This window comes from Zonotrichia albicollis, chromosome 16 (genome assembly GCF_047830755.1).
Source record: "Zonotrichia albicollis isolate bZonAlb1 chromosome 16, bZonAlb1.hap1, whole genome shotgun sequence".
NCBI classification, from domain to species: Eukaryota; Metazoa; Chordata; class Aves; order Passeriformes; family Passerellidae; genus Zonotrichia; species Zonotrichia albicollis.
The window spans coordinates 7121038-7148300 of record NC_133834.1 but is presented as its reverse complement, the minus strand read 5'-3'; the positions used below and the strand labels follow the sequence as shown (position 1 = coordinate 7148300).

At 45.5% G+C, this 27263-nt stretch overlaps 2 protein-coding genes across 2 annotated transcripts; one reads left to right on the top strand and one right to left on the bottom strand.

The window, feature by feature from the left end:
* The first annotated feature begins 108 nt into the window (after window positions 1–108).
* DAGLB (diacylglycerol lipase beta) lies at window positions 109–13785 on the top strand. The gene is made up of 15 exons (XM_074552911.1): window positions 109–349; window positions 901–1052; window positions 3207–3381; window positions 3848–4109; window positions 4190–4315; window positions 5351–5478; window positions 6390–6516; window positions 6854–6937; window positions 7351–7428; window positions 8084–8164; window positions 8248–8375; window positions 8840–8908; window positions 9004–9076; window positions 10044–10297; window positions 11698–13785. The coding sequence occupies exons 1-15, from the start codon at window positions 255–257 to the stop codon at window positions 11888–11890; spliced, it is 2025 nt and encodes a 674-aa protein (XP_074409012.1). The 5' UTR covers window positions 109–254; the 3' UTR covers window positions 11891–13785.
* Window positions 13248–27194, bottom strand: RAC1 (Rac family small GTPase 1). Its single transcript, XM_074552916.1, has 6 exons — window positions 27000–27194; window positions 20933–21004; window positions 19508–19625; window positions 15767–15829; window positions 14926–15085; window positions 13248–14788 (listed from the first exon to the last, which is right to left on the bottom strand). The coding sequence occupies exons 1-6, from the start codon at window positions 27032–27034 to the stop codon at window positions 14658–14660; spliced, it is 579 nt and encodes a 192-aa protein (XP_074409017.1). The 5' UTR covers window positions 27035–27194; the 3' UTR covers window positions 13248–14657.
* Between the last annotated feature and the right edge of the window lie 69 nt (window positions 27195–27263).

Genomic DNA, 27263 nt, shown 5'->3' with positions numbered 1-27263 from the left:
ACTGCGCACGCGCCCTTGGCGCCACCGCCCTTCCCGCCGCCTCGCGCGCGCGCCCCGGGACGGGGCGGGGCTCCTGCCAGGCGCGTGCGCGGCACCGCCCGATGGGCGGGGCGATGTCCGCAGGGCGGAGTGAGTGCGCGTGACGTCACTGCCCCGCGAGGTCGTGCCCGCCCCGGCGGGCGGTGAGGCCTGAGGCGGGGGGGGCGTGAGGGACCGGGCCCTGAGGGAGCGGCGGCGGCGGCGGGACCCGCAGGATGCCGGGGCTTGTGCTGTTCGGCCGGCGCTGGGCCATCGGCAGCGACGACTTCGTGCTCCCGGGGGCCTTCGAGCTGTTCGTCCGGCTGGTGTGGTAAGGCGTGCCCCGGGGCCGCTGCCCGCCGGCCCGGCCGCTCACCGGCGGGAGGAGCGGTGCCCGCGGCCCGGGCTCTGTGTGTCCCCGTCACAGCTCGGGGTCGGTGCACACTGCACGGTGCGGTGCCCCGGCCCGGGCTCTGTGTGTCCCCGTCACAGCTCGGGGTCGGTGCACACTGCACGGTGCGGTGCCCGCGCTGCCGCTGCGCTCCGGGCCGCCCTCCCCCCCGGGTTTAATCCGCGAGTAGCGCTCGGGTGTTTCGTAATGAACGCGGTGGCTGCTTTGTGTCCGCGCCGCTGCGGGAGCCGAGGGAGGCAGCGATAGCACCGGGCAGGGAGCCTGTGGTTCCGTGCGCTCTCGGCGGAATTGTAATTGCTGCTGAGTGCTCGTGTAGTGGTTTCATCCCGGCACTTCCCTTATGTAACAGGTCCCTTGCTGTTTATCTCTGTGCAGTGCTTTCATTGAGGCGACCACTATCGAGCAGCGATCGCTTCGCAGCAGGCGCTTCTCCCTTCCTGCTGTAACTGCTGTTATCTCCCTTCCCGCAGGTGGATTGGGATTTTTGTCCTTTACACTGTTCACAAGGGGCAGTTTAACTGTCCCGGGGGAGGATTGCTGCACAGCTACCTGCTCGGCCTCATCATTCTCCTGGCTTCCATAATATGTGCGTTGTGTGCTCTTGTGTACGTCAGTATGCAAGGTAAATAATAATGATGTTTTGTCTTTATCGAGTAGGATTGTAATAGATGTCTGTTTTTAATCCGGAGCTGACATAAAACCTATCAAAAGTTGAAATGTTTTAATGGTAGTCAGACTTGAAAAACTCCAACAGCATTAACATATTTGCTTTAATAGTATTATCTTTGTTAGTCTGTAATCTAACATAATGAATAGATACAACAGCTTAGTTCAGCTAATGGTTCATTGCTGTCAGAGCAGCCTGAAAACTCTGTGTGTGACCTCTGATGTAACACTGCTCCACCTCTCTGACAGGGATTTAGGGAAGTGTGTCCAGAATCATTTAGAATCCTTATCCTGTTAGTTCTGCCCTGCATAGGCAGGTTTAGTCATATCTTGTGAAAGTCCCTTAGCTACAGTGGGCTGCCTGGGGAAAAACACACAGAAAAGTGAATTGCATAAATGTCATCATAAAACTGACATTGAGTACTGTTAAATAAATCAGGATCCACAACTTGAAATGAATGGTGGAACAGAAGCAAGGACCACAATGCAACTTCTAATTATTTGTAGAAATGGTTCATTTTGGGTTAAAATTGCTAGGAAAGCTTTTTTCTGGTGAGGCAGCTGATCACAGAAGTAATGTTAAGAAGATTAATTTGAAATATGTGTGTGGTCTCTGGAGTAACAGATGAGACTCCACAGATTCCAATATCTTGGGGTTCTCATGACTCAGTGAAAATAAGTATTTATGCTCCTGTAAATAAGTATTTATACTTCTTTCCATTTAAGCAATTTTAAGAGTGCATGAAGAGAAACTGTGGCAGAGCAGAGGTTTGGATGATAATCCTGGCCTTGAATCTGACCACTGGTTTTCCTAGAGTTTCCAGAGGAGGGCAAGTAAGATCAGCCAGACAGTGCTGTTTATATCAAAGTGTCACAGAATATCCTGGGTTGGAAGGCACCCACAAGCATCACTGAGTCCAGCCCTTAAGGGAATGGCCATAGAGGGGTCAAACCCCTGTCCTTGGTGTTGTCAGCACCAGGCTCCAACCAAAGCTGCAGGGATGAGGGATGTTACTGTAAATAGCAGTGATGAAAGAACCCTGTTCAGTGTGAAAGTACAGCTGGGAGGCCATTGTAGCTGAGAAATGGAGCAGTTCTGAGGCTGAATTTCCAGGAAAACAAAGGGTGAGGAGTGTTGGAATGTGTGGGTTTGGGTGTGCTCGGTCTTGCCCCAGCCCTTGTGCTGTCCTGGGGGTCAGTGATGCCAGCAGGGATCCTGCCTGCAGCCCTCACACCCTGGGCTGGGCTGAGAAAGGAAAGTTGTGTAGAGGAAGCACAGTTCCATGTGAGTGTGTCTGTGTAAGCACCCACAGTGCTGCAGGACAGGCTGCAGCCTGGAATGGGAAAAGGCAACCTCTGGATCCAGGGCTTTTGAAACAGCCTCATCCCTGGGTGTGAGCCACAGCTTTGTTATTGGAACAGTTCCCAAAGCTGGTTTTGTTCTGCAGCCTTGACAAATCACTTGTCTACACCTGAGCACTCCCACCCCACTACCCATTACCCTGGGATCAGCAGACTGCTTTAAGAGATGAGCTGGCCAAAAGTTACTCCCTTTTTTATTGCCTTAGAGTGCTGAAACCAAGAGGTTATTAGTAAATTAACAATGGAGAAAAGAGCCTGAGAAGTATTTGTCCTGGTAATGGTCCTACTTTTGTTCTCCTATTATTGTTTAGAGATTCCAGTAAAAAAAGTTCATTGTAGCCCAGCAAAATAGGATCTGAAAATGAAATATTAACCAGCTAAAAGCTAAATAGAATAATAAAAGCAGGCCCCAAGAGTCATGAGGAACTGTAGGTGAGCCACTGCTCCTGGATGCAGCTCTGGCTTATGTGGGGCACAGCACTGCTGCCTCGAGTTCAGTGCAGAACTGTCTCTGGCTGGAGTTGTTTTGGGTTTTAGTGGAGTAGATTGTAAAAACCACAGCTCTACATCCACTGTTGTTTTTCTCAGCTTCAATGATAGATTTCCATTACTATGAAAGAACTTGATAGTTTCACTTAAATTTCTTACTTTCTGTAAAGCCCAGAAAGTTCATATTTCCAGGTAGGATTTTATGTACTTGAGGTGCATTGTGAACAATTCTTGTTTTAAATTCTCTCTCTAATTTCAGGAACAATTTCTAATCCAGGCCCAAGAAAATCACTTCCTAAAATCCTTTACACTCGCCTGCTTCTCTATTTCCCTGAGTTCATCTGGGCAGTTGTAGGAGCCGTGTGGGTGTCAGACAACAGCGTGCAGTGTGAGAAGACTGTGGTGAATGGTGTCATTGGGACAGTTATTGCAAGGTAAAGGTGCCTCCCCACAGATCTGAGCTTGACTGTGTGTGGGAAGGGGGAAGTGGGTTGGTATCCTTCCCTAAAAACGCTTCTTGCCTTGGGAGAGAAAGTGTGTGCTGCAGTGAAGGAAAGGAGGTGAAGGTCAGAAAGGATAAGAGGGGCAATGGGAGTGTAGAAAAGTGGATAAGTATGAAGTGTAGTAACCTGATCACTTAGCTGGTACTGAAAAATGGAGCTGCTCTTCCTCTTCCAAAGCTCTGGGCTGTGGTTCCTGCTTTGGTGCCTTGTTCTGGTTCCCAGAGTATTGCAAGCACAGCCCAAAGAGCTGCAGCCTCAGCACAGCCCAGCAGGTCTCCATACACAATTCCATCCCCAGCTTCGGTTCGGGCTTCCAAGAAGTGTAGTTGGGATTTCTTGCACATTGTCAGAAGTGTGTGGTTTCACAGTCTGCTGTCCCACTCCCTCCTGTCCCCAGCTGGATTATCATCGTCTTCACCATCATTGGAGTTGTCATTGTCTTTGACCCCCTCGGGGGGAAGAAGACGTTCTACCTGCCCGAGGGCGTGGGCCGCAACCTGGAGAGCAGCCACTCGGGGCAGCTGCTGTACAACGTGAAGAGCTCGGCCACCAGGGTGTGGGAGAAGAGGATCCGGCTGCTGTGCTGCTGCATCGTGCAGGACGACGACCACCGCGTGGCCTTCACCAGCATCGCCGAGCTCTTCCGCTCCTACTTCTCTGTAAGGGCCTCGCTCCTCTTGCTGTTTGTGCTGGCCGTGGAGCTGGGGGGGTTTTACAGAGCCTGCTGTGTCTTGTGCAGGACACTGACCTGGTGCCAAGTGACATAGCAGCTGGGCTGATTCTGCTCCATCAAGAGCAAGATAAAATGGAAAGTTGCCCCAAAGAGCCTGAAGAAGTCCTGTGTCATTCTCCGTCATCTCTCATGGTAAGATGGGCTTGGTGCAACCTCTGGTGTCATTGTTCTGGGAAATGGTGCCAGCTCAAATTGAAATGCACTTCTTTCTGGAGAGGGTTTTCTTGTTTTATTTTATTTATTCTTTTAATGAAATTAAACACTGCAATAAAATTCATCACAATTCATTCATCATTATTAATAAATGTAGTGAAAACATTCTGTGTGAAATGAAATCATGTAGTGAAATGTTTTTGTCGTCAAAAACATTTTTCTGCTTTTGCATGAGTAGAACTTTGAATGGAGAATAAAGTGCAAAGAAAGGAACCATTTAGGACATTTGATCATTGATGAACACTTGGGAGAGAAAGGGAACAGAGGGAGAATGAATATTTGATACTGTTTGCATACAACTGAGAAGGTAATCTAGTCTGTATTGTGGGCTGGTTGTCTGCTGCAAATACCCAGACAAGGTAAGAAGCAAAAGTAGCATCTTTTAAATGCTTGCAGGTGATGGGTTAGTGTCCTAACTGATTTTTGCTGGTTGTTAGTGAAAAAGTGCCTTTGTAAATTTTTCCCCTCCTTTTCGCCTGTGTTTCATAGGTGTAGGTAGTTTTACTTTAACCAGGAGCTCTGGAGTTCCTGGTTCCTTTACTTTAAAAGGAACTCTCTCAAGTTCCTGTGGAATGCAGCCAGAGGGATGGGGCTGTGCTTTGAAAGTCTGGGCCAGACTCTGCAGCCTTCCCTTGCACATCCTTAGGTGGCATAATTGCAGTGAATGTTGTTCTCAGCATTGAGCTTATCAATGTATCAGCATTGGAAAAAACTGATTCAGTGAGAGCTTTTCAAGATCCTTGAGCTGTTTAGCTACACAAATAAACACAGACTTTTTCCTGAAATACGAGTGGCTATTTTTAGTTCCTCTTAGACCTTGAGGTTTTCCTTTTGGGTAGTGTGTATTTCATAATGCTTTGATCTTCACTAGCCTGTTTTCAGTTTTATTCTGAGGCTGCCTAACACAACCTCCTCCCTTTCTCTGTTCCCTTTTCTTTCCCTGTGTGCCTCCAGACTGATGATTTGGATGTTGAGCTGGAGAATGCTGCTCACTACATGCTGTTTGCTGCAGCTGCCTATGGCTGGCCCTACTATGTGTACACCAACCCATATACTGCACTCTGTAAGCTCAATGGTGACTGGTAGGTTTGACCTCAGAGCTTAAAAACACACAGCTGCCTTCTGTTTAACTAGTCTTAGCAGACATCAAATAGTTACAATAGCAGTGTTTTTGTTACATTAAATTATATCACTCTTGGATGTACATGAGCTTGATTGCTGGAGTTACCTTTCAGAAATTCAAAGAAACAAAATTCCAGTGCCTTTCCACCCTCAAACAGATTGAGTTTTTTTTCCATGGGTTTGTGATTGTGATAAAAAATTCATTTAGTGAAATGACAAAGGAAGAGTTAAAATTAAATGAAATATGTTTTAAAATGAGGCTTTTTAGAGGTTTCTTTTGGGCATGGATTTCCATACAGAAACAAAAGTGTATCAGTAGTTTTCTCTGTCCTAAGGAATTAGCAGAAGTTCCCTGTCCCTCCAGCCTCCTTTAGTTCCTTTTGAGCCCTACTCAGACTTGTTTAGGGTCAGTAAGTAATTTTGCATATTGCTAGATAGGATTACTGTATATGACCACTGGTATTTGTGACTGGAAGAATGATTTTTTGTAATTACTAATATGAAATATTGATGCAATCTACTGAAATATAAATCACTTGCAGAAAGTGATTATCACATAATACTGTGGATAAAACATGAGATCAGATTGCTGTGTAAATTTTTGTTTGAATTTCCTTTTTCCTTGTTTGTATTTTCTCTCAGTGGCTTGTAATGGTAAGAATTCTTTTCTTACTGCACTGTTTGCTCTGCCAATGCTCCTGTAACAGGCAGAGGTAACATCTTGCATCAGAATGTTTACTGGTGCTGTTGCAAACAGAAAGCACTTCTGATTCCTGGCAGAAGGCCCTCTGCAAATTTAACTGAGTTTGATTCCTTGAAAGGAAACCTAACAAACTGGAACATGAAAGTTTTTCTCCTCTGTGTTTGTTAGTTGCAGAAACAGACCAACAGATTCTGAAATAACGGGCGGTGATCGGCACAACTTTCACTTTGGATCCATCCTAAAAATAACAGGGCTGCAGTACAGAGACTTCATTCATATCAGCTTTCATAACAAGGTAAACAGTCTGGACAGGCTTTGGGCAAGCTGCAGTGGTGAATTCAGGGAAAGCAAGGCCTGAAGGGTCTAGTTTGCCTTCAGCAGTTATGAAGTGTAAAATGCAAACCCAAATGAAAACATTCAGTGGGGATTTCTTTTCTAATCTTACAGAACAGCCACCAAACCATTGATATAAATCTGTCTCATTACTGAAAAAAAGCACTTAGATAACCAAATGAGAGACCAGTTCAGCTTCTTTCCATAGTACAGTATGGAGCTCAATAAGAGCTTGCCCTTTTAAATGCTTGCCCTTGCAAGATTTTGGTGTCTTTACTGATTACATTTTTCTCCTCCAGATCTATGAGATTCCATTTTTTGTTGCTTTGGATCACAAAAAAGAAGCTATTGTGGTTGCTGTGAGAGGAACCTTGTCCTTTGAGGTATCATCCATCTGCTATCAATAATTTGCTTTATGGAAATGAGGGAACTCCCAGTACCCAGAGGAAATTGTGTTAGGCTGGCACATGTTAAAATAGCTCACTCACAGGTATGAGTCTCCCAGGTTTAAGTTGTAAACCCCCTGCCCTTGGATGGGTAATATTGCCTGTGCTACTGGAGAGAGAGGGACAGGCAGGGGTAATTCCAAGTCACTGTGAGTGGAGGTGCATCTACAGTGGGGTCTCTGCAGTTGGAAATGGTTGCCAGGCTTGGAGCTGTGCTGGCTGGGGCTGGGGTGTGTGTGGGCTGTGCTGTGCTGCTCACACAGCTGCAGCCAGCTGGGACAGGGTGAGCAGAGCACGGCCCAGGGGCCTCCCAGCCCTGCAGGGAGCTCTGACCAAGGCTTTGTTCACAGGACATTCTCACTGATCTGTCAGCAGACTGTGAAGACCTGACACTGGAAGAGGTCCTGGAGAATGGGTTTGTGCATAAGGTGTGTGTGGGTCTGTGTGCGTGTGTGGGTCTGTGTGTGTGGGGGGGGGGGGTGGGGTGGGGGGGTGTGTGTGTGTCTCTGTCTATGTGTGTGTAAGTCTGTGTGTCTCTGTATGTCTGTGTGTGTGTCTATGTGTGAGTCTGTGTGTGTGTCTGTGTGTGTGTGTCTCTGTCTGTGTGTATCTCTGTGTGTGTGTGTGTGTTGTCTGTGTGTGTGTGTGTGTTGTCTGTCTGTGTGTGTGTCTCTGTGTCTGTGTGTGTGTGCAGCCTGTGGCTCTCTGTATGTCAGCTCAGCAGTAGCAAGCTAGAAACACCTGGGATCCTTAGTTAAACATAAGAATGTTCTCCTTGTCAGATGGATTGCATGAATTGTTTCAGTGTTTGGTGCATCAAATGCTGCCTCTGGCACTGCAAGGTAGAATTTTAAGTCTGATTCTTGTCAGACTTAATGTCCTTATGAAAGATCCCCAAACGTTTTTAACCCACACATACAATACATACAGAGCTCTTGGTTCTAACCAGACCTCTGTCAGGAGGATGTCAGAGACAAGACCAGCTTTGCACAAAGTTGTTTTGTGATGCTGTTGTATTTGAACTGCACCTGTATCACACCTCAGATTAGAGACTCCCTTCTAACCTGAGCTGCTCTCTTGCAGGGAATAACTCAGGCTGCAAATTACATCTATCGAAAGCTGATAAATGATGGAATTTTAAACCAGGCTTTCACAATTGCCCCAGTAAGTTACCTTCCAAATAATTTGATTTAAAAATTACCCACAGCTTTTTCTGTGTCCATCTAAGTTTGTCTTTGTATCTGCAGGAATATAGACTTGTGATAGTCGGTCACAGTTTGGGTGGTGGGACCGCGTCCATCCTGGCCATCATGCTCAGGAACTCCTTCCCCACGCTGAGGTGTTTTGCCTTCTCTCCCCCTGGAGGGCTCTTAAGGTGAGAGGCTCTGCTGCTGGTTCTGTGTCTGAGCTGTGAAATCAAGGCAGCTGCCAGCTGTGCTAGCTGGGCTGACTGGGGGAAGGGTTTGTATCTTCTCCACTCTCCACTCAAATTCATTTGCTCCACCTGGAGTTCAGTTCTTGTGGAGTGTTGCAGAATGAAACACGTCTGGGGAATTCTGCCAGGCAGTACAATGAGAATTTAAAGTAACTGTTCCAGAAGAACACTCCCCTGCCTGGTCTGCCCTGGCCTGTTGGACATCCTCCCACCCTGAGTCAGCTCTGAGGTTTCTCTGTCACCTTCAGCAGGAAGGTCTGAACAGCCCTGAGCCCCTGACTGCAAATGGTGCTGCCACATGTTTGTATTTCTGCTGAATTATTGTCATCATCCTAAAACTAAAGTGTGCTTATCTCCTTAGTGTATCTAAACTGCTTTTCTTCTTTTTTTTTTCTTTTTTTAAGCAAATCACTTGCAGATTACACTAAGAATTTCATCATTTCAGTCATTGTTGGAAAAGACCTTGTTGCAAGGTGAGATGAAAATACTTTTGAATTGGTATTTGGAGATGTGTTTGATAGTAGACAATAGGAGGCTTTGCTTTACTTTGTTCTGTGTGTTTAAACAGGTTAAGTATGCCCAACATGGAGGATTTAAAGAGAAGAATAGTGAGAATTGTGGCAAACTGCAACAGGCCCAAGGTAACCAAATGCAGTTCCTGGTTAAAATTGTGGAATTGTTACCTGGGTTAAGCCCCAAATTTAATGCAGAGACTGCTGGTGTGTGTATTTTTGATTTGAAAACTGAGAATTACATTTGTGTTTCAGAACAAAATTGTTTGCATTTAATTCAGTGACATTTGTGTTACTCTCCTGTCCTGTAAACTTGTGTTGTTGGAGAAGAGGATTCAGTAAGACTCCCAATATACTGGCTTACAACATCAAAGGCCTGAAATTATCTGTTTGCTAGTTTGGCTGATAAAAGGAAACTGTTAAAAAACAAAAATGGGAAAAAACCCAAACAGCTAAAATGACAAAAAGTTAGTAAGATTACTTACTTTAATAGTGTAATAACTAGTACCAGTAGGTAAGCAAATTGTTGATTTTACTTATATTTTACTGTCAGAATTCATTTGGAAAGCAAATATTTCTCTGTTACACTGTTAAATCTTTTCCTCTTTTTACTGTTGGTGGGAAACAGTTCTGGCTGTGCTGGATCAGGTGGTGTCAGGCAGGGTGGTACTGGAGGAGCAGAGCTGTGGCTCAGAGATCCAGAACTGCCATTTTTGAGCATCTGAACTTGAACCTGCCATGGCCCAAGATTTCCATGTAGTCCTTGGGATGAGCAGAGGGTCTGTGTGACCTCATAAATCCAGAATAAGATAATGGACAGAAGTTACAGGTGCAAGAAAAGTTAAACCTGCAGAGCAAGAATCCACATGGAGTAATTCAGCTGGTGGATGTTTTCTGTAGTGGTACTGGAGGCTGAGGATCCATACTGCTGAAATGAATGTTTCTGGGGGGAAATCTGGGAAGGAGATCGTTAGCAAACAAAATTTGGGGAGCATGTGCATAAAGTAATTTTTAATCTTTGTGTGCAAGCACACAACTAGAATATGTTACTGAAAGGGATGCCAAAGTTGAACTGGGCTGTTGTGTGTGATTTCAGTACCAGATTTTGCTGCGGGGCTGTTGGTACGAGGTGTTTGGAGGAGACCCTGATGATTTCCCCACAGAGCTGGATGGGAGGAGCCAGGACGCCCTGAGCCAGCCCCTCCTGGCCGAGGAGAGTTTAATGGTTCATCGATCTCCTTCCTACAACGCCCTCGAGGAGGAGCCACGCCTGAATTCACCCCCTCAGTACCCTCACCTGTATCTGCCTGGAAAGATCATCCATGTTGTAGAAGAATGCAGCTCTAAAAGGTGAGTGGGATGATGGATGCCACTCTCCTGTCTCCCTGGAGCTCCTTTCAAAGGGCACATTTCCAGCTCTGTGCATCTCCAGTACCCAGTTTTGGTTATTGCACATTACCCAGTTTTCAGTTTCTATTCTGTCTCACAACTTCTGTTTCACTTCAAGCCCTGGACCCTGTTCTCTTTGTGCCTTATCCTGCCCATTTATTGCAGCTGCTGAAGTGAGGACTTTAAACCCAAACTTGGCAAGTTCAGCTTTGCCAGGTGGCAGTTTCTGCCCGAGGCTGCAGCTCTGCAGTGTCCTGGGAGGGCTGGAGTGGTGACAGTTCCCCATTCCTGAGCAGTCCCGAGTGCTGGTGATGAGGAGGAGCTGCAGTGGTGCCTGGAGAGCTGCCCCAGTCCCCAGGGTGTGCCCACACTGGCTGTACATTTTCCTGTCACTTGCTGCTTTTCTGTGCATGCAGGAAGCTGAGACAAAGACAGCAGAAAGCTGAAACTGCTGGAAGGGTGAGGATTGTGGCTTTGTTGGGGCAGTGTTGTGTTCAGGGTTTTTTTTTTGGTTTTTTGTTGATGTTGGGTTTTTTTAGACAAAGCAACCTGAAACAGCCCATTAGCCAGGCAGGCCCTTGTGTTCTGAAACAGAAATCAGAGCATTTTTAACTTGCACAAGACTATCTTACAGAAGAAAAGAGAAATTGCCCCTTACGGAGAGGGAAAAAAAGGATTGGAGGAAAAATTCACTTCTTTCCTCCCATTCAGTAGATCAGTGTTTTGTTTAAGCTTCACATCTTTAATTTCTAACAATTTTACTACTGGTTGTACAAGTTAGATACTTGAACACCTCTGACCTGGGCAGGTTTTCCCACTGGCTGCTCTTCTGCTTTATTGAGCTAATTTATTTTCTTTTCATTTCTTTTACTCCACAGCACAGCAGTTACTAATGGGAGTTTTTCTAAGTAGGCCTAACACGGCAGAGCCCCCATCATGAATTTGGGATTTCATTTTACAGACTGGTGCATCCTGTGTGCAGCATTAGATGTATTGCCTGGTATCCTATTGATACCACTGGGATTTATTCCCTATATTTGACATTACCCATGTGAATGTGCAGTGTTCAATACCCTCCCCTCTTTGCTCAGGCTCTATTCTGTGTTTTTGGGAGCAGAATTATTTGATCTATGGTGGCTTCTTTGCCTGTTAAAGCACAGGGAATGTGCTGCAGTTCTGCCCTCAGGGACACTTGATGGCAGCAATTTTGCTGTTTGCTGAAGGGCAGACCTGCAGCTCTCTGGGATCCCACCTGCTGCTCTCAGAGGGTTCCAGTTCCTCCCTCAGCCCTGTCCAGAGCCTCCAGGTTGTCTGCTCCAGTTCTGACAGAGCCATTTGATTTCTGATGTGTTTTTCCCTAGGTTGTGTTCTTCAGATATTAAATACACGGCACGATGGTCAAACGAAACCGTCTTCAGCAGCATTTTAATAAGTCCCAAGATGATCACAGACCACATGCCAGATGTTGTGCTCAAAGCTCTGAACAGTTTGTCTCAGGAACATGGATCGTGTCTGTCTTGTCAAACACGAGAGTACAACCCCAGTGCAGTGTAAGCACAGCTCCAGCAGGACCTGGGGGCTCCTTTGCAGGTTTCAGGTATTCAGGACACATTCCACTTCCATGCTTAAGTGGATTTCAGTACTTTTCTCACATTGCATAAAATGAACAAGGGTCTTAGTGCCCTTGCCTCTGCAGCACTCGGGGAATGTGGTGCTGGTGAAAGCACAGGCTGTGGCTCTGTGCTGAAGGCTGGGCTTGCCCAGAAGGGATCAGGATGAGGAGCTCCAGCCCAGCCTGAGTGCTGGCACAGCAGCTGAACGCTGACCAGAGTGAATGTGTGAGAGCCACGGGGCAGAGCAGAGCCTTGCCAGGGCTCCTGCAGCAGCTGCAGCTGCACTGCTGCTCCCTGTCCCTGCCAGGGGCTGCAGCCCAGGCCTGCAGGGTGAGTGAGCCCAGCCCAGGCACGCTCAGTGATTGCACTATTTTTTCTTACAGATTGTGCTGGGATCCCAGGGTTGCAGGGGAGGGCTTGTTGTGGTTAAATGCTGCTTGGATATACATGTGCAATATTCTTTACCTGTCTTTTGTATGTGTTGATCTACATCATTGCTTTTATTGATTTTAAACTAAAACTACTTAATGAGAAGGAAAAAAAAAATAACATTAAGGCCCTGGCATCATGTTGGTCACCTGCTCTAGCTCCAGCTACTGAGCACCACTCTGATTCTGCCAAGAACGTGTAACCAGTTGTAATGATTTTTAAAAAGTGGATTCCTTGTTTCTAGTGTGTAACTATTTTAATTTTTTTTCTTCCTTTTTAAGGCTCAGCAGCATTTATTTAAAAGAAATTGATGTCAGTAAATTATGATGTGGTTGAGAATTAACTGTGTGGATGTTCCTGCTGTGATGCTTGATATGGAGACAAAATGAAATAAAACTTTGGCTCCTGTGCAGTGACAGGTCCAGTGCTGGCTGTCAGAGCAGTGAGGGCAGGCAGCACCAGGAGGGCCCTGCTGCTTTTGGGGCCTGTGGGGTCCCAGAGCCCCAGGCAGCACACAGAGCAGGGCTTTCAGTGCAAGCCTGGAATCTGGGCCATTTAAGCACAAACTGTGACTGGTTCAGAGGAAAAGGATTTGTTTGCATAGAGGGCAGTGGAACAGACCCTGCCCCCCACTGCCAGCAGCTTTAGGGCCCTGCTGGAGCAGCTGCACTGAGAGGGCAAGGGCTCTGCAGAGCTGCTGCCAAGTGCTGGGTTCAGTTTGGGTTCCCAGGGGAGCTCTGCCAGCCTGGGCTTTGCACACCGGCCCTGAGCAGCCACGGGCACACAGGGCTGCTGGCACGGAACAGGAGTGTGTGCTCAGAGTGGCACAGCAACGAGACACTGGCCCAGAAACTCAAACAGCACCACACTTATGATTCAAGGATTTATTAAGTAATACATGCAAAACATACTGCCAATTGCATTAGCAAAAGATCAATGTAAAAACTTCACAATTTTGCAACTTTTATTTTTAAATTTTGCTTTAGTGGTTGAAAGGGTGTAGGTCAACATCTTATTCCTGCCACTTTGGAAGGTACAGAACATGAGCACTAAGTACAGAACCTCACCGTCACCGTGACGCGATCGCTGCTGCACATGGAGTGACAGAAAGAACACTTGGCTGCATTAGTCATGGTACACTGGGGGCCTTGCAAACAGAGATGGCTGAAAGGTTTGTCAGTTACAGAGGTTTCAAATATAAAAATTACTAAAATGTGTAAAGCTGCTTCACATGATTTTTACACCTAGTTAATAGACTAAAAGCTCCTCAGAAAGCATAACTTACTGGGTCAGAAATAACAGGAAAATGAGGATATGCTTGAACATTCTACTCTAAAAAAAAAAAAAAAAGAAAAGCAAACTTCTATCAGAAGGTTTTAAAATACAAGTTATATTGCTCAATAAGAAGAGATTCTACAAGAAAAGCATTTACTACATAAAAGTGGGAATGACTGATTCAGAATTGTACCTACCATGAATGCCCTACTTGAAATTCAAAGGAATTTACCCATGAACATCAACCTCTCTCCACTACTGCACCTCTGGGAAAACGGTTGCTGAGCTACTGTGGCAGTGTAGTGTAAGTCAGCTGTACAGTGTCACAATACTGTCTGGCACTAGCTCCTGATCCAACCCAGTACTCCACTCATTCATCACAATACAATGCTGTCACAAGGACCAGATACACTTCAGTAAGAATAGTCAATTTTCCAATCACAGCAGCAAGAACTAGATTGCAACCAAGCCCTTACCAATGGTAAAGCATTTACACTGTGACTCAGGCGTGGCAGTCATTGCCAGAGATGGGTGCTGATGCACCACAGGCAACGGCTGTGCTGGGAAAACAGTTCAGAATAAAACACATTAGAGCACAATGTTCTGCTAATTCCCTGGAACTGTTACTTACTGTGAAAAACTAGAAAGAGATTTTGCATTTCCTACCAGAAATTAGAGTAATTTTCAAGAAGAATCTTTAAAAAACAGTTTAGTTCTTAGTGTTTGTAGCAGAACACCACAACTTAGTTCAGCAGATAGTTTGGCAACATTTAATTGAGCAAGAAGAGGATTTTAAAAATAAGGCTTTACATAGTGTATCTTTTCAAGAGTTTGCTCTTAGAAGGATGCAAGGTAAGGGTCATACTTTAAACAAATGAAACCATGAAATTGTCAATTGGTTGAAGAATTGATGGAAGAGAACTAATTTATAACAGAAAAAATTGGCATGTCAATGCTCCATTGTTCGAGCAAAGCACAGGGTCGATGGGCTGGGGAGGGTGAGTTTACAGCAGCAGACATTTTCTCTTCCTCTTCTTTACAGGAGGGGGGCACAGCACTGCTCGGATGGCTTCATCAAACACTGTCTTGAGGCCTCGCTGCGTCAGCGCCGAGCACTCGAGATATTTCACTGCGCCTGGGGGAGGCACACACAGTTACAGAGCAGCTCTGCTCCAGCTGCCTGCACAACTACAGCCAGGCATGCCATTTAACTAAGGCACAAGCTCTTCCACAAACAGCCCAGATCAGCCACCAAGCCCCCCGGTGCCATACCGATCTCTTTTGCCATGGCAAGGCCCTGTGGGTACGTGATGGGCGTCAGCTTCTTCTCCTTCAGCTTCTCAATGGTGTCCTTGTCATCCCGCAGGTCCAGCTTGGTGCCCACGAGGATGATGGGGGTGTTGGGACAGTGGTGCCGCACCTCAGGGTACCACTGAAAAACACAAACCAACAGTGGGGTCTCGTGTGGGGGCTGAGTTCCCTGCAGGCCCTGGAAGCTCCCAGGCCTTCCCTGGGGGTCAGCTGGGGCAGAGGGAGCACCAGATCCCATCGGGGCAGGATCAGAAAAGGGCACATCCCTGAGAGTGAAGCCAGCAGCTATTGCCATGCACTTTAAAGTGTTCCCCATTAAGGGCTGTATTTCCTCACACACCAGAAATGCCCTGACCTGCCCTTGCCCACGGAGACACCTCCTTGTGCAGCTGAGTTGTCTGAGGACATGGAACAGTCCCAGTCCCAGAGCACGTGCAGAAGGATGGCTGATGCAAGGAACAAGTGCTATCAACCTAATTTTTACATACATTTGTTTTAAAACTCTTTTTTTTCAAACTGTACTAAAAGGAAAGCTCCTGTTTGTGATCTCAGCACCTTGCTGGCTGAACACTTAAATTACTGTTATCAATGCATCAAGGAACAATTCGTACTGAAGTGTTCATGTGCCTGAATTTCCATGACTCACAAGTTAGACAAATGGATTTCTGCTTTTCCAAACTGCATTTCATGGGGCCTGTGGGAAAAACAATTAAAAAGAAGCACCTAATATTTTCCAAGCTCTGCTGTAATGTGAACAGTATGAAGAACATTCAGAAATGGAACAGTACCAGCTCGTCCTTACCTTAGCACGGACATTTTCAAAGGAAGCTGGGCTCACGAGGGAAAAGCAGATTAAGAAGACATCCTACAAAACAAGGTGACAGAGTCAGCCCAACAGAGAGGCCCCTGCAGAGGGCCATGAACATCCAATATCATCGCTATCTCCATGAGGTGCCAGCTCTACCACACTCGCAAAAGGCAAGGTCAGCAATACAGTTGCACACAATAACCAGAGGCAGCTTTCCCAGTGGGAAATCCATTCCCAGGCAGCTACAAGCAGCCAGAGAGAAAGGGGGAAAATAACAAATAGATTGCAGTCAAATTTATAATCAGCTATTGCAGTAGCCAGCAACTAGGACACTAATAATGCCTTTCTAGGGTTTTTCCCTCTAAATGTCATTTCTTCTCTATAGACCTCATCAGCATAGGATGTTGCAAAGTGCTACCTATTAATACACAACTCTAAAGCAGTCTTAAATTGCAAAGGCCAATTTCAACGGTGTGAAATTAAAAAAAAAAATTACACAAGAATTTCCACAATTATTGCTTCCATACCCAAATCTAAAGCAACTTGTTGAACTTCTTATAGAACCTCACTCCTACTGAATGCCAGTGAAAAAAAGATTCAGAACTTTTCTATAACCAAATTATGATTGAAAAGGGCATTAAAAATCTCAAAGTTCTTCCCTTTCTATATAATGAGAAAGCAGGGAAAAAAAAGGGTATTTTCAGGGATCTTGCTTTTCAACTGAAGGCAAAAGATTCTAAGCAAGAGCAGATAAAACCATTTCAGAGCACGTGTTGACAGTAACCACAGGAGACAATTCAGGTTTCACAGATGACACACTCCAGGTCTGCAGGCATTCAGAACAACCCCAATTTCCTCCACCTGTGTTGATGGAAACTTGCTGTGTGACCCAGAACTCAGCAGGTGTCTCCCACACAAGCCCAACTCTCCCCAGGCTACCTCTGCATCCGCACTTATTGCAGTACCAAGGTGCTACAGAACCAGCAGTGCAGTGTTAGTTGATTGTGCTGCATTTCAAGGCATTGTTAGGTCAGCAGCTGACACCTCACTGCTCAGCACCTGCAACCCCGCTGTTCATGCATCACCCCAAGGTTCCGTAGCAGCGTCCCAGAAGAAGAAAGAGACAACATCAAACCATGTGATACTATGGCCACTACTTCTGTTTTCCAGTTCTGCTGGTTTGTGGGGACTCAAGGGCTGCACTAGAGGAGATTTTCTCCTCCACAAGCTCCAGAGAGCTCCAAAGAGATTTGGGGTAACCACAAGGAATTACTGGAAGATCTCAGGTGTCTTGCACACTAGTAGGAAACGCTATTTGTTTTCAAGAAAATATTTAATCTTAGCAACTCATACAAATTTGGTAACAGAGTTCTCAGATCTAGCAATTTGATAGTTCCAAGGAAAATATTTGTTCAAAAAATAGGGGCCAATTTATCACTATCATAGGCAAGACAAGATGACAGAACTTGGAACTGAAGTTTATTTAAAGTTTTACATACGGCAATAGGTTGATCTGTCAGACTGGAAGATATATTCTTACCATTGCTTCCTCCAACCTAATAACAGCAGGAGATAAAGTTACTCCTCAAATGGACTTAAGGGAAAATGTTTTCAGTCAGCAATTTCTGCTCACAGATATTCTCAAGGAGGATTTTCTTCTTAAGAGAGACGCTGCCCTGTAATTCAGCACAACCAGCTGCACCCAGAGCAGACACCAGCCTTCCCCAGAAACCAGTTCTGCACCGGCAGGGGAAACCTGCAAGATCAAACCTCTCCCAAAAAGCACCCAACTAACAATTTCTCTTTGCTTTGGTCTCCTGAGGAACAGACGTGGCCGCATTTTCTGTCCCAACTTTTTCCTTCCCCAAATATTTGGAAATAGTAGTAGATTTCACATGCATTAAGGAGAAGATATTAAATTCCCGTATATTTGAAGGAATAAAAATATGAATAAGGAGAAAAAGATACAAATTAATGCCTCATTGTGAAGTTCCCAGCTGTTAACTGCTGGGTCACTGATCTCAGCACACACTGCCCAAGGAACCAATACCTGCTGCTCTCACCTTGCCCAGAACATCCTTCAGGGGCACAACCAGGGACAGGAGGGCCATGAGAACATGCAAGGGCCGAGTTTTAAATAGCACACTGAAGGAAAAGAGAGGCTGAACACAGATCCTAAAAAAAGTCAGGTTTCGTCAGCACCACTGTTCTCTTCCTCTGTGCTTTTTCTTAGCTGTGTGGGGGTGATGAATCTTTGATACTGCACAAGTCTGAAATCTGAATCTTCACAAGAACTTGAAGACTTACAGCCTCATTTCATTTCCTGCTGCAAAAAACCCATCCAAATAACTGAAAGTATCCAAATATAACTGTACTGAGCAGTTACACATCCTTGCCCAGACAACACCTTTTCCCTGGGATGCTTAGACAAGGAATTATTTTGCCGTCTACCAGAAAGCCACGGTTACCTTGGCAGGCTGAAGACATTTATGTGCATTCTGTCCCTTGGTCACAGACATTCTGTTCCTATTAAAGATCTTTCAATATACCTTCTTCTAATCTTTGGAAAATATTTTTATGATGTTAAGCAAAACTGAAGTTTAAAATATCCTATAAATATCTAAGTATTAGAGAAAACCAGTTTTCCATTGTCTCTCCTAAAATCAACAGGTATTTCTGACATTTCTATTGTAGTTACTCACAACTGGCAAATTCATATCAATTTTGTGTATCATAACTGATGGGGAAGCCTAATGACTGTAAGTTAGTGAGCAGTGAATTAAGGAAAGATTACTGAAAATAGCACCAGAGTTCCCTAAGTAAGATTCACATTATTCAAGAGCAGTTATGCTGCAGAGTGAAACAATTTTGCATTTTACATTACTAGCATTTAACATATATTTGACAGTCAACATCAAGAGTAATCAGTGCCAGCAAACCCCTGCAAATTACCCTTTCTTTACTTCTAGCACAGCTCCATCAGGTAAAGAGATTACCAAACCACCTTTACAAAGATGAACTGCAGCTGCAGTCACACTGGAAAGGGAAAGCAGATCACTTCAGTGTTCTCCCTGAACACGGAGAGCTGCAGGATGCTGGCAGGACTTTCCCAGTTTGACCAGGGAGACAGAGGCACATTTGTACCGAGGGCACAGCACAGCTACAGCGAGCTCTGAAACAACCGCGGGCTCGAGTACACGGCAAAGCTGGGACACCACAGCCTCTGTCAACAGCAATAATCTCTTCATTCAGTGCTGCCTCTTTCACGTGTAGAACATCTTCACACAGACTAAACAATATCAAGTGCTTAGCAGTGACAGTGTCAGGTTGCAGCCAAACATGGCCTAAAACCAAAAGCAAACCCTGCCTCTGGCAGGCATGCTAACCTGAAAATCAACGGCCTAGCTGAGGGGACTATCCACCGAGGTTTTTGAGCTAGTTTCATTGTGGTTTTTTTATTTTAAATCAAGCATTCTAGACAATTCTGTGGCTGCAACTACACAAAACCCAGCAAGTACCAGTGCACACAAATACACAGGGCATGCAAATTTTAACTTTTTTACAACTGCACACACCCCAGAGATTATAAATGACAACTACAGCACAAGAAATGAAAAAGGGTCCACGTTACTAATAAATACAACTCCAGGCGTGACAATGTTGGCCTTGTTGAAAAGAAAAATGCTTTTATGTTAGACCAGGCTGAGTGCTCTGGTGCCACCCTGCAGCTCTTACTGTTTGCGGGTAGGAGAGTGGACGTAGTCTGTCATAGTCCTCCTGTCCAGCTGTGTCCCACAAACCCAGGTTGACTGGTTTTCCATCAACCATTACATTGGCAGAGTAGTTGTCAAAACTAAAAATAAAAACAAAGAGAGAGTTAGCTGCATTAGCTTGCAGTAAAATAAGGCACCCAAGGATTTTTCCCTCACAGAGGGAAAAACTGGGGAAGGGAACATTTTCATTGCATCCATCAGCTCCCCAGAGACTGTAAAGTTGTTCTTTAAATAACAGTGTGACATTGAGTAATGGAATAAAAAGTTACACACAACAGACTTGGTCCAGTCTGAGCAGAAGTGATCTGTCATGGCTCTTCCAAAGGAGAGTTAATCCCAGCCAGTACATAAAGCAGGTGATGTACTTAGCAAGCACTTTCCAGTCTTAGTGGGACAGTCAGTGAGTTAATCTGTCTCATGGTGGGAGATTTAGAACAGAAGATACAGGAGCAACAACCAAGAAATCCTTAATGACAACAGTAGGCAAGAAAAAAGCTAATTAATCCTGCTAATCAAAACCCCCTCCAGTGAAATAGCAAAGTTCATAACCAGGGGCCAGTGGAGGCATCGTTTTTATCTCACCACTGCTGTGGGTGCAAAGGTTTTAAATTCACTGGGAACACAAGACACTGTAATGCAAAAACTCGAATTTAAGACCAAAAAAGAGGAAACAGCAGTAACTAAGGCAACAAGGCCTTGGACAGGTAACGAAAATAATTTATAAACCTCATTAGAATGTATTGTGTCTTCTGAAAAAACTCATCAATACTTCAGAGAGCAGCACAGCCAGATGAAAACACAGAGACATCTGAAAAGGGCAGAGAAGCTGTACCTGTATAAAGCACACCCAACAGGCCCTGGAAAAGAGAACTGCACTAATACTGATACTGACAAATCCTTATGTGAATGAAAAAGGGAAGCACCAGAATAAATGAGTCTCCACAGTCTGGCCTGAGGAGCCAAAAAGCCGTGGCTGCCTTGGCACAGGATTGGCAGTAGCACAAAAAGTGGAAGGAACAAATAAACAAAAAATCACCAGCCATGTAAGACAACTATTTCTGACTATGATAGAATGTTTTACAAGCTGTTCAGCCTTGGGACTGCTTATTATGAATGACATTAGAGACAGAAACACATGATTTTGGAAGAGAACAACCTCTGGTAAAACGTTAGTAAATGTTAATCCCTGATCAGCCAGGCCCAGAGGGCACAGAGAGCAAAGCTGAGGGACCATCAGCAGGCACTGGTGTGACTGTACCAGCTCAGAGTGCTCCTCACACACCTGAGTGCCTGCAGCCAAATCAAACAACTCCGTTAAGGAATCTGCAATGGCAGCAGCACCGAGAGGCTGACAGGAATGAGCTCTTTGGATTTCACAAGTACTTACACCGTGGGTATGTACTCTCCAGGAAATGCATTGGTTGTGTAACTGATGAGTAGGCATGTTTTACCTACAGCACTGCAAAGAAAGAAAGTTCACATGTAAAACACATTCATCTTGAATAACAAGAAATAATATTCCTGTAGGGGGAAGAAGACTAATTACATCCAGACACCAAGGACAACTGAACATCTCCAGTCACTACTGTGCAGGAAAACAGCTGCCAGACTGCAGCTTTAAAAGTACTGGCAATGAAAACACACCTAGTATAAACATCCATTTTGTGAAGTGATAAATTACCAAATTTTGTTTATTTTTAATCACAAAAACCCCCAAAAAACCCACATGTATTAATTAGACCACTAATATCTCCTAGTCATGTGACTGAATACTCAGAAAGATGGCCTTCTTCCAACTCTCTGAAATTATTAAGAAACTGAGAAGTACTTCCAGATACCCTTACACAATTCCAAAACTCTTATCTTTTCCAGAAAATTGTATACTTGCATATAAGTGAAAGAAAGCTTGAAAAGTATAATTTCTCAACACATCATTAGTTTGGAATATTTAAGGAATGAATACAAAAGATAACTCTCATATTATTTACTGCTATTACAAAGTAACTCCCCACAAGCATTCACCCACTACTCAAACATTTCATTAAATGATTTAAAGATAAATTATATTCCAGGATTGGAAAACTTGGAACAGCAAACCTCTTCCTACTGATCCAATTCACAAGAGCCTCAAATGGGGGCAGGACAAGGCTCTGTTCCAGGATTCCTTCAAAACTCTGGCAGCCAGCTCATTCCCTCTCTACCCTCCCCCCACATCTTATCTGGAGTCAAACATTTGATTAATGACAGCATTCAATTTTTGTTACCGTTTCAATTAGTGTTGGAAAACTTCAAACTGGGCCTTATTTCTCTTTTTCAAATAGTATCTGCAAAGAGTGTGGCACTGCAGACTGGTTCCCTGGCAGTCCCTTGGACCCTGTGAGGGATCCCAGGGACGCTGCCAGATCCCAGCCCGATCCCCCTTCCTGCCCTGGCCAGGGAAATCGGCATTGTCCTGCAGGTGTTTTATCACCCAGCGATCTGCTCAAAGCCACTCACAGTAACTCTGAAACCCGGCTGCACCTACACGGAATGGTGTCATGGGGATGAGGTTTGACTCATGAGCCTCCTGAACTAAATCCTTCACCAGTGAATTTGAGTTTGTCATATCCATAAGACACGGCTCAACCTCTAACTGAAGTCTCTCCATTCAGCCTGAAGCAGTTCCTCACAGCATTAGCCCAAGAAGGTATCTGACAGCAGCCTCTGACATCACCTGCAATGCCTGAGCTACAGAAGAGACACTTCAGTGTGCAAAATTATTTGGGATTTTGTCCCACACACTCATTTTTAATTGTAATTTGCCTTATGTTTCTTAGCTAATACCTGCCATAACACCCCATCTGCTGCAATTCTGATCATTCCAGGCAGTTTTCCACCCAGGTTTTCTCACCTGTTTCTAAGACACCAGCTCCTCACAGTCTGAGGGCTTTTTCCTTTCAGCACACACTCTCTTTACCAAGCTATAATGGCATCATGAAAGGAGACATTTAATTCTGCTCTCATTAAGTACAATCTCTGAACACTCCCTCGTTGTAAAAGGTCTGAGATATACACTTGTGCTCAAAAGTAGATGGATTTGCCCTTAAAAAAAAAGTTGTGTGGGAACCAATCAAGGAGAGTTCACCACACAGATACCTGTTTAACAGCTGTCAGAGAGGAGATCCCATCTTAGCTCCTGAACTGACTCTAACAAGCCAGAACAGGGAGTTAAGCAAAGTTATTCCTCCCCCATAAGGACAACTTGCTATTTTAGCTGCCTGCTGATGAGTTGATCAGTTGGGATGTGCTGGCTGGGCCAGCTCACAAGGACAGGTGGGAAAAGCCTCAGGATCCCGAGGTGAGAGCAGCCAAATGCTCTGGGAAACCTCTCAGGGCACAGAGACAACACCTTCTCACGCCTCTGGAACCTGTCTGGGCTGACACTGCAGCTTCCAGTAAGGTCATTACAGGTAATTTGAGCTTCCAACAAATTAATGTTGAACTCAACGTGTTCAGCAGCAGATCAACAACTATTGTGTGCATCCAGGCTCCTGTGCCTGCCTTGCACTGCAACTCCCCGGCCTGCTCTGGCTGATCAGAACAGCACAGGAAGGCGGTGAGAGATTTCATTCCAAGTTCACAAGTGCCTGTAGTGTGTTTGTGCAGCACCAATCAGCCAGAGCCATTGAAACAAGAAAAAACACGTTCAACAGCCCCATTTCAGATGTACTCCAAACAGGTTTCCTGCCTTCCTTGCCTTCTGGCTCACTGCCACACGAATCAGATCATTATGGTCACCAGTCTTAAAAATAAACACTAATGCCTACCTTTATAAAGTACATCCTCTAAGTGCTTTATCAACTTTTTTAGACTACTAATTTCTGTAATAAAGCACTCCCCTAAAGAGAATTCCAACTGTTTGGCAAAGTTTAAATCCTTACACATACAGGCTGAGACTAAGAATCTAAAATAACACCAAGATTAGTCATAAGATTTCTAGCAACTACTTAATCACAGCTCTGTCCACCCACTATTACATAAATGAAACTAGCAACACTTGACTGTCATTAAAAACATGGCCTGCAGAAATCCAGCTTTAAATGCTTAACAAAACTATCTTAACAAAAGACAGCACTGAGTCCCTTTCTGATTCTGAGCAGCACCCAGGAATCAGTGCATTACCACATATGTTTAACCACACATAACCACATATGTTTTGTTCTTAGGAATTAATACCTATCTTCTCTTTATTTAAGCTAACAAGTTGTATGAAATTCCCCCACTGCAGCAGAGCTCCTTGGAGCCATGTTTTACCTGCACACAGGGGGTAACCTTCATAAAAGGCTTTGCTTGTGCCATTTCTGTCTGTCTCTGCAGACATGACCTGCCCCGTGGATGCCCAGTCTGTGCTCAGACACTGAGGAGCAGCTGGGATTCCCGAGTACCACCCTGGGATCAAGAGTTCAGGGCTCTGCTGAGGGAGGTTCAGCGCACACAGCTCCCAGATAAGCTCCATTACTCAATGTGCCACACCCTCTCCCAAATACGCTCTTCAGTACTTAGAAAACTGCTTTTGAAAGAACTTTCTCAGCAACACAAGTTACCAAATTTCAATTTGCTGCACTTTCTCCAGATGGCACGGGAGGGATCTGAGGTGTTCAGCGTCTCACTCAAACACCGCACTGCACTCACTGAGAAGCCAATTACTGTACACACACCATCCCCTTCTCCCCAGCCGTCAAAGCAAATACACACCAAAAAAGCACAGCTTCAGCAGACAAAGGCCTCAGATCAAGCAGAATTGCAAACAAGAACTCCTAAATTACGGCTCTTACAGCATTTCCACAATTTAAAAACGCCTGCAACAAAAGAGCACGAAGTGTGACAACTTCTGTGGCACCGAGCAATTGGTAATTTCTCCAAACACAGAACTTCTCCCAGCGTTACACAACATCACTGGGGTTTTGTGCCACTGAACAGCTGCCTTTCTGGAGTGAAAACAAAAGCTGCTAAAAATAACTCCCACCAATGCTTTTTCTCCAGTGTCAATCAACAGCAACTCCTGCAGTTCCTCCAGGGGCTGCTCCTCATGTCCTGCACATTCCTCCTGCCCTCTACAGGACAGCTCAAAGCAACAGTTGGCATTGATTTCCCCCAAACAATCCCCACAGCAAAATGAAAAAAAACAGGGGGAAATGTGATAGCCCAAACTAGCACACATGCCACAGTTTCCTAGTCAAGTTAGTTGTCCAAACATGCACTAGTCAAAACTCTAAGAACAAAAAGTGACTTACATATGAGAAACAGCCTACCCATTAACAAATTAGAAAAATAACCACAGGTACTCCTAAAGCTTTGTTTATTTTTGTTCCCAGCAGATCTTTGTGGAGGGTAGGGAAAACAATACCCAAGTTTTATATTATATAAGCAAATCTTTAACCTGCATTGTTTTACAGGAACACTAAAACTCTGGCCTTATCTAAGCCAAACAAGACGTTTCCTAGAATACCTGCAATGCTGGAGCTCTTAAGCAGCAACAGCACAGAAAGACAAATAGTTAAATGTGTTTTAAAAACACTGAACAGGGAATGACCAAAAATGAGCTACAGTACCTGAAAAGAACCTTAAGAAAGATTTGTTTCTAACTACAGAGGAAGGACAATAAATTAAACTACTGTAGTTTGTTCACACATATGTACAAAAGTCAGGTAGAACTACACCACCCACATTTCCAAGACAGAGAAAACAGAAGTGCTGGGAAGAAGGATGGTTTACAAAGGAAATGACCCAAAGAACTGTTCTGCTGAATGAATTACTGAACATTCTACAGCTGGTTTGTGCTGAGCTCTCACTTCTAGAGGAGGAAGTAGACTGAACCTTATCCCCACCCAAACATGATGCATCACATTTATTTACAGCATTGTGAATACAGAGTTCAGATGAATTTTTAAAAAACCAAACATATATATATATATATATATATATATATTAGAAAAGCAATTTTGTTGGGTTTAAATTCAATATCAGCAAAAGAGCAGTTCACAGTTATCCCATCTGGCATCAAAGAATTACACTACTATGACAATGATTTATTGAGATGCCACTTTCATGTTCACATAGCTCCAAATCATACATAGTGACACAAAACAAATTGGGCACACTGTAAGGTTTATCTTTCAGCCATACTCTGCTGCCTTTTTAGGGATTCTACATCCTTAAAAACAAATCAACTCCCCCAAACACAGACAAGTTCAAAAATAAGGTACCACGTGAAATTACAGACCACTGTACTGAGTCCATTTAACTACACTTCACTCCTCTGTAATCTACAGAAATTTGCTGTGATACCAATTATGCTCAGTCTACACTAGGATTTTTGTTTCTCCTAAAAGAAAAAAACCAACTCAAACTGCATAAGACAAGTCTTGTTTTCCAGCTGGACTGGGATGTTCCCCTGAGCTCTGACATGCAGGAAGAGAGAGAATCCCTCTGAGCTGAGCAGAACAGAATTGTGGAGAATATTCAAAAATACCAAACACAAACTCTTTTCTCAATTCCAGCACTCCTCACAGTGAAATCCAATTGCTAAACTTATGAGTTAATTCTAAAAAGCATCCCCAACTTGTTTCACATATAAGTAACACTATATTAAGATACTGAAGGTGTAACCACTCTTTACAGACAAGTATATCATTAACTATTTGTATTTCAAGGGCCTATCATTCTGCTTTAGACAGGAGCCTTACAAGACCAGATGTCTGCAGGCAAAAACTCAGTTTCTGCCCAAAAGCGTTTATTATCTGCACAGAGTTGAGCCCATTTCACTTAGTTTTACTGCAAAAGTCAGACGTCAAAAATCAAGATCTTTAAAGGCAGAAAGTTTGTTACTTTCACAAAAAAGTATTTCAAATCAATATTCATTTTCGCATATAATTAAAACCACAGTAATTATTTTAATACACTTGGACTACTCCGGTGATGAAAGAAGCCCAGCAAGCAGTGGCAGTGCAGGGACGCGGCCCGGCCTGCCCAGCACACCCTGTTCATTCACGGCGGCCGCTCCTGCCCGCACCAAGGCGAAACCCGCGGCCACCAGCACGGCCCGGCCCCGAGCACCGGCCCCAGGGCGATGCGGGGCTGGGCCCGGAGACGCGCCCGGCCCGCGGACCCCCGCACACCCCGGCCCCGCCGTGCCGCGCTCCCCTCCCCGCCCGGCAGCAGCAGCAGGAAGCCGCGGCCGCCACCCACCCGCCCCCGGCCGCCCGCCCGCCACGGCCCCGGCCCCGGCTCTGGCTCCGGCCCCAGCCAGCCCCGCTCCCTCAGAACAGCCGGGCCGGGCCGCGCCCGCGCCCCGCGCCGGGATCGCCCACACCCCGCGGCGGGGCCCGGGCGCCGCTCCCGCCCCGCGGCCCGACACCCCCAGGGCCGGCGGAGCGGCTCAGGGCCGGACCCGGCCGAGGCTCCCTCGGACTTACCCGTCGCCCACCACCACACACTTGATGGCCTGCATCGGGGCTGCTGCTGAGCGGAGCAGGGAGCGGCGGCCGCCTCCGCCCTGAGCCTGGAGCAGGGACGAGGCAGCGGCACCACCCAAGGCGGGGAGGGAGAGGGCGGACTGCGGGCGCAGGAAGCGGCGCCGCGCTCACATCCGGCCGGGCCGCGCCGGGGCCGCCTCACGGGCGGTGCCTCGGCTGGGGCGGGAGCGGCCGGAGGGCCGGAGCCCCGCTCCTGGACTGGGT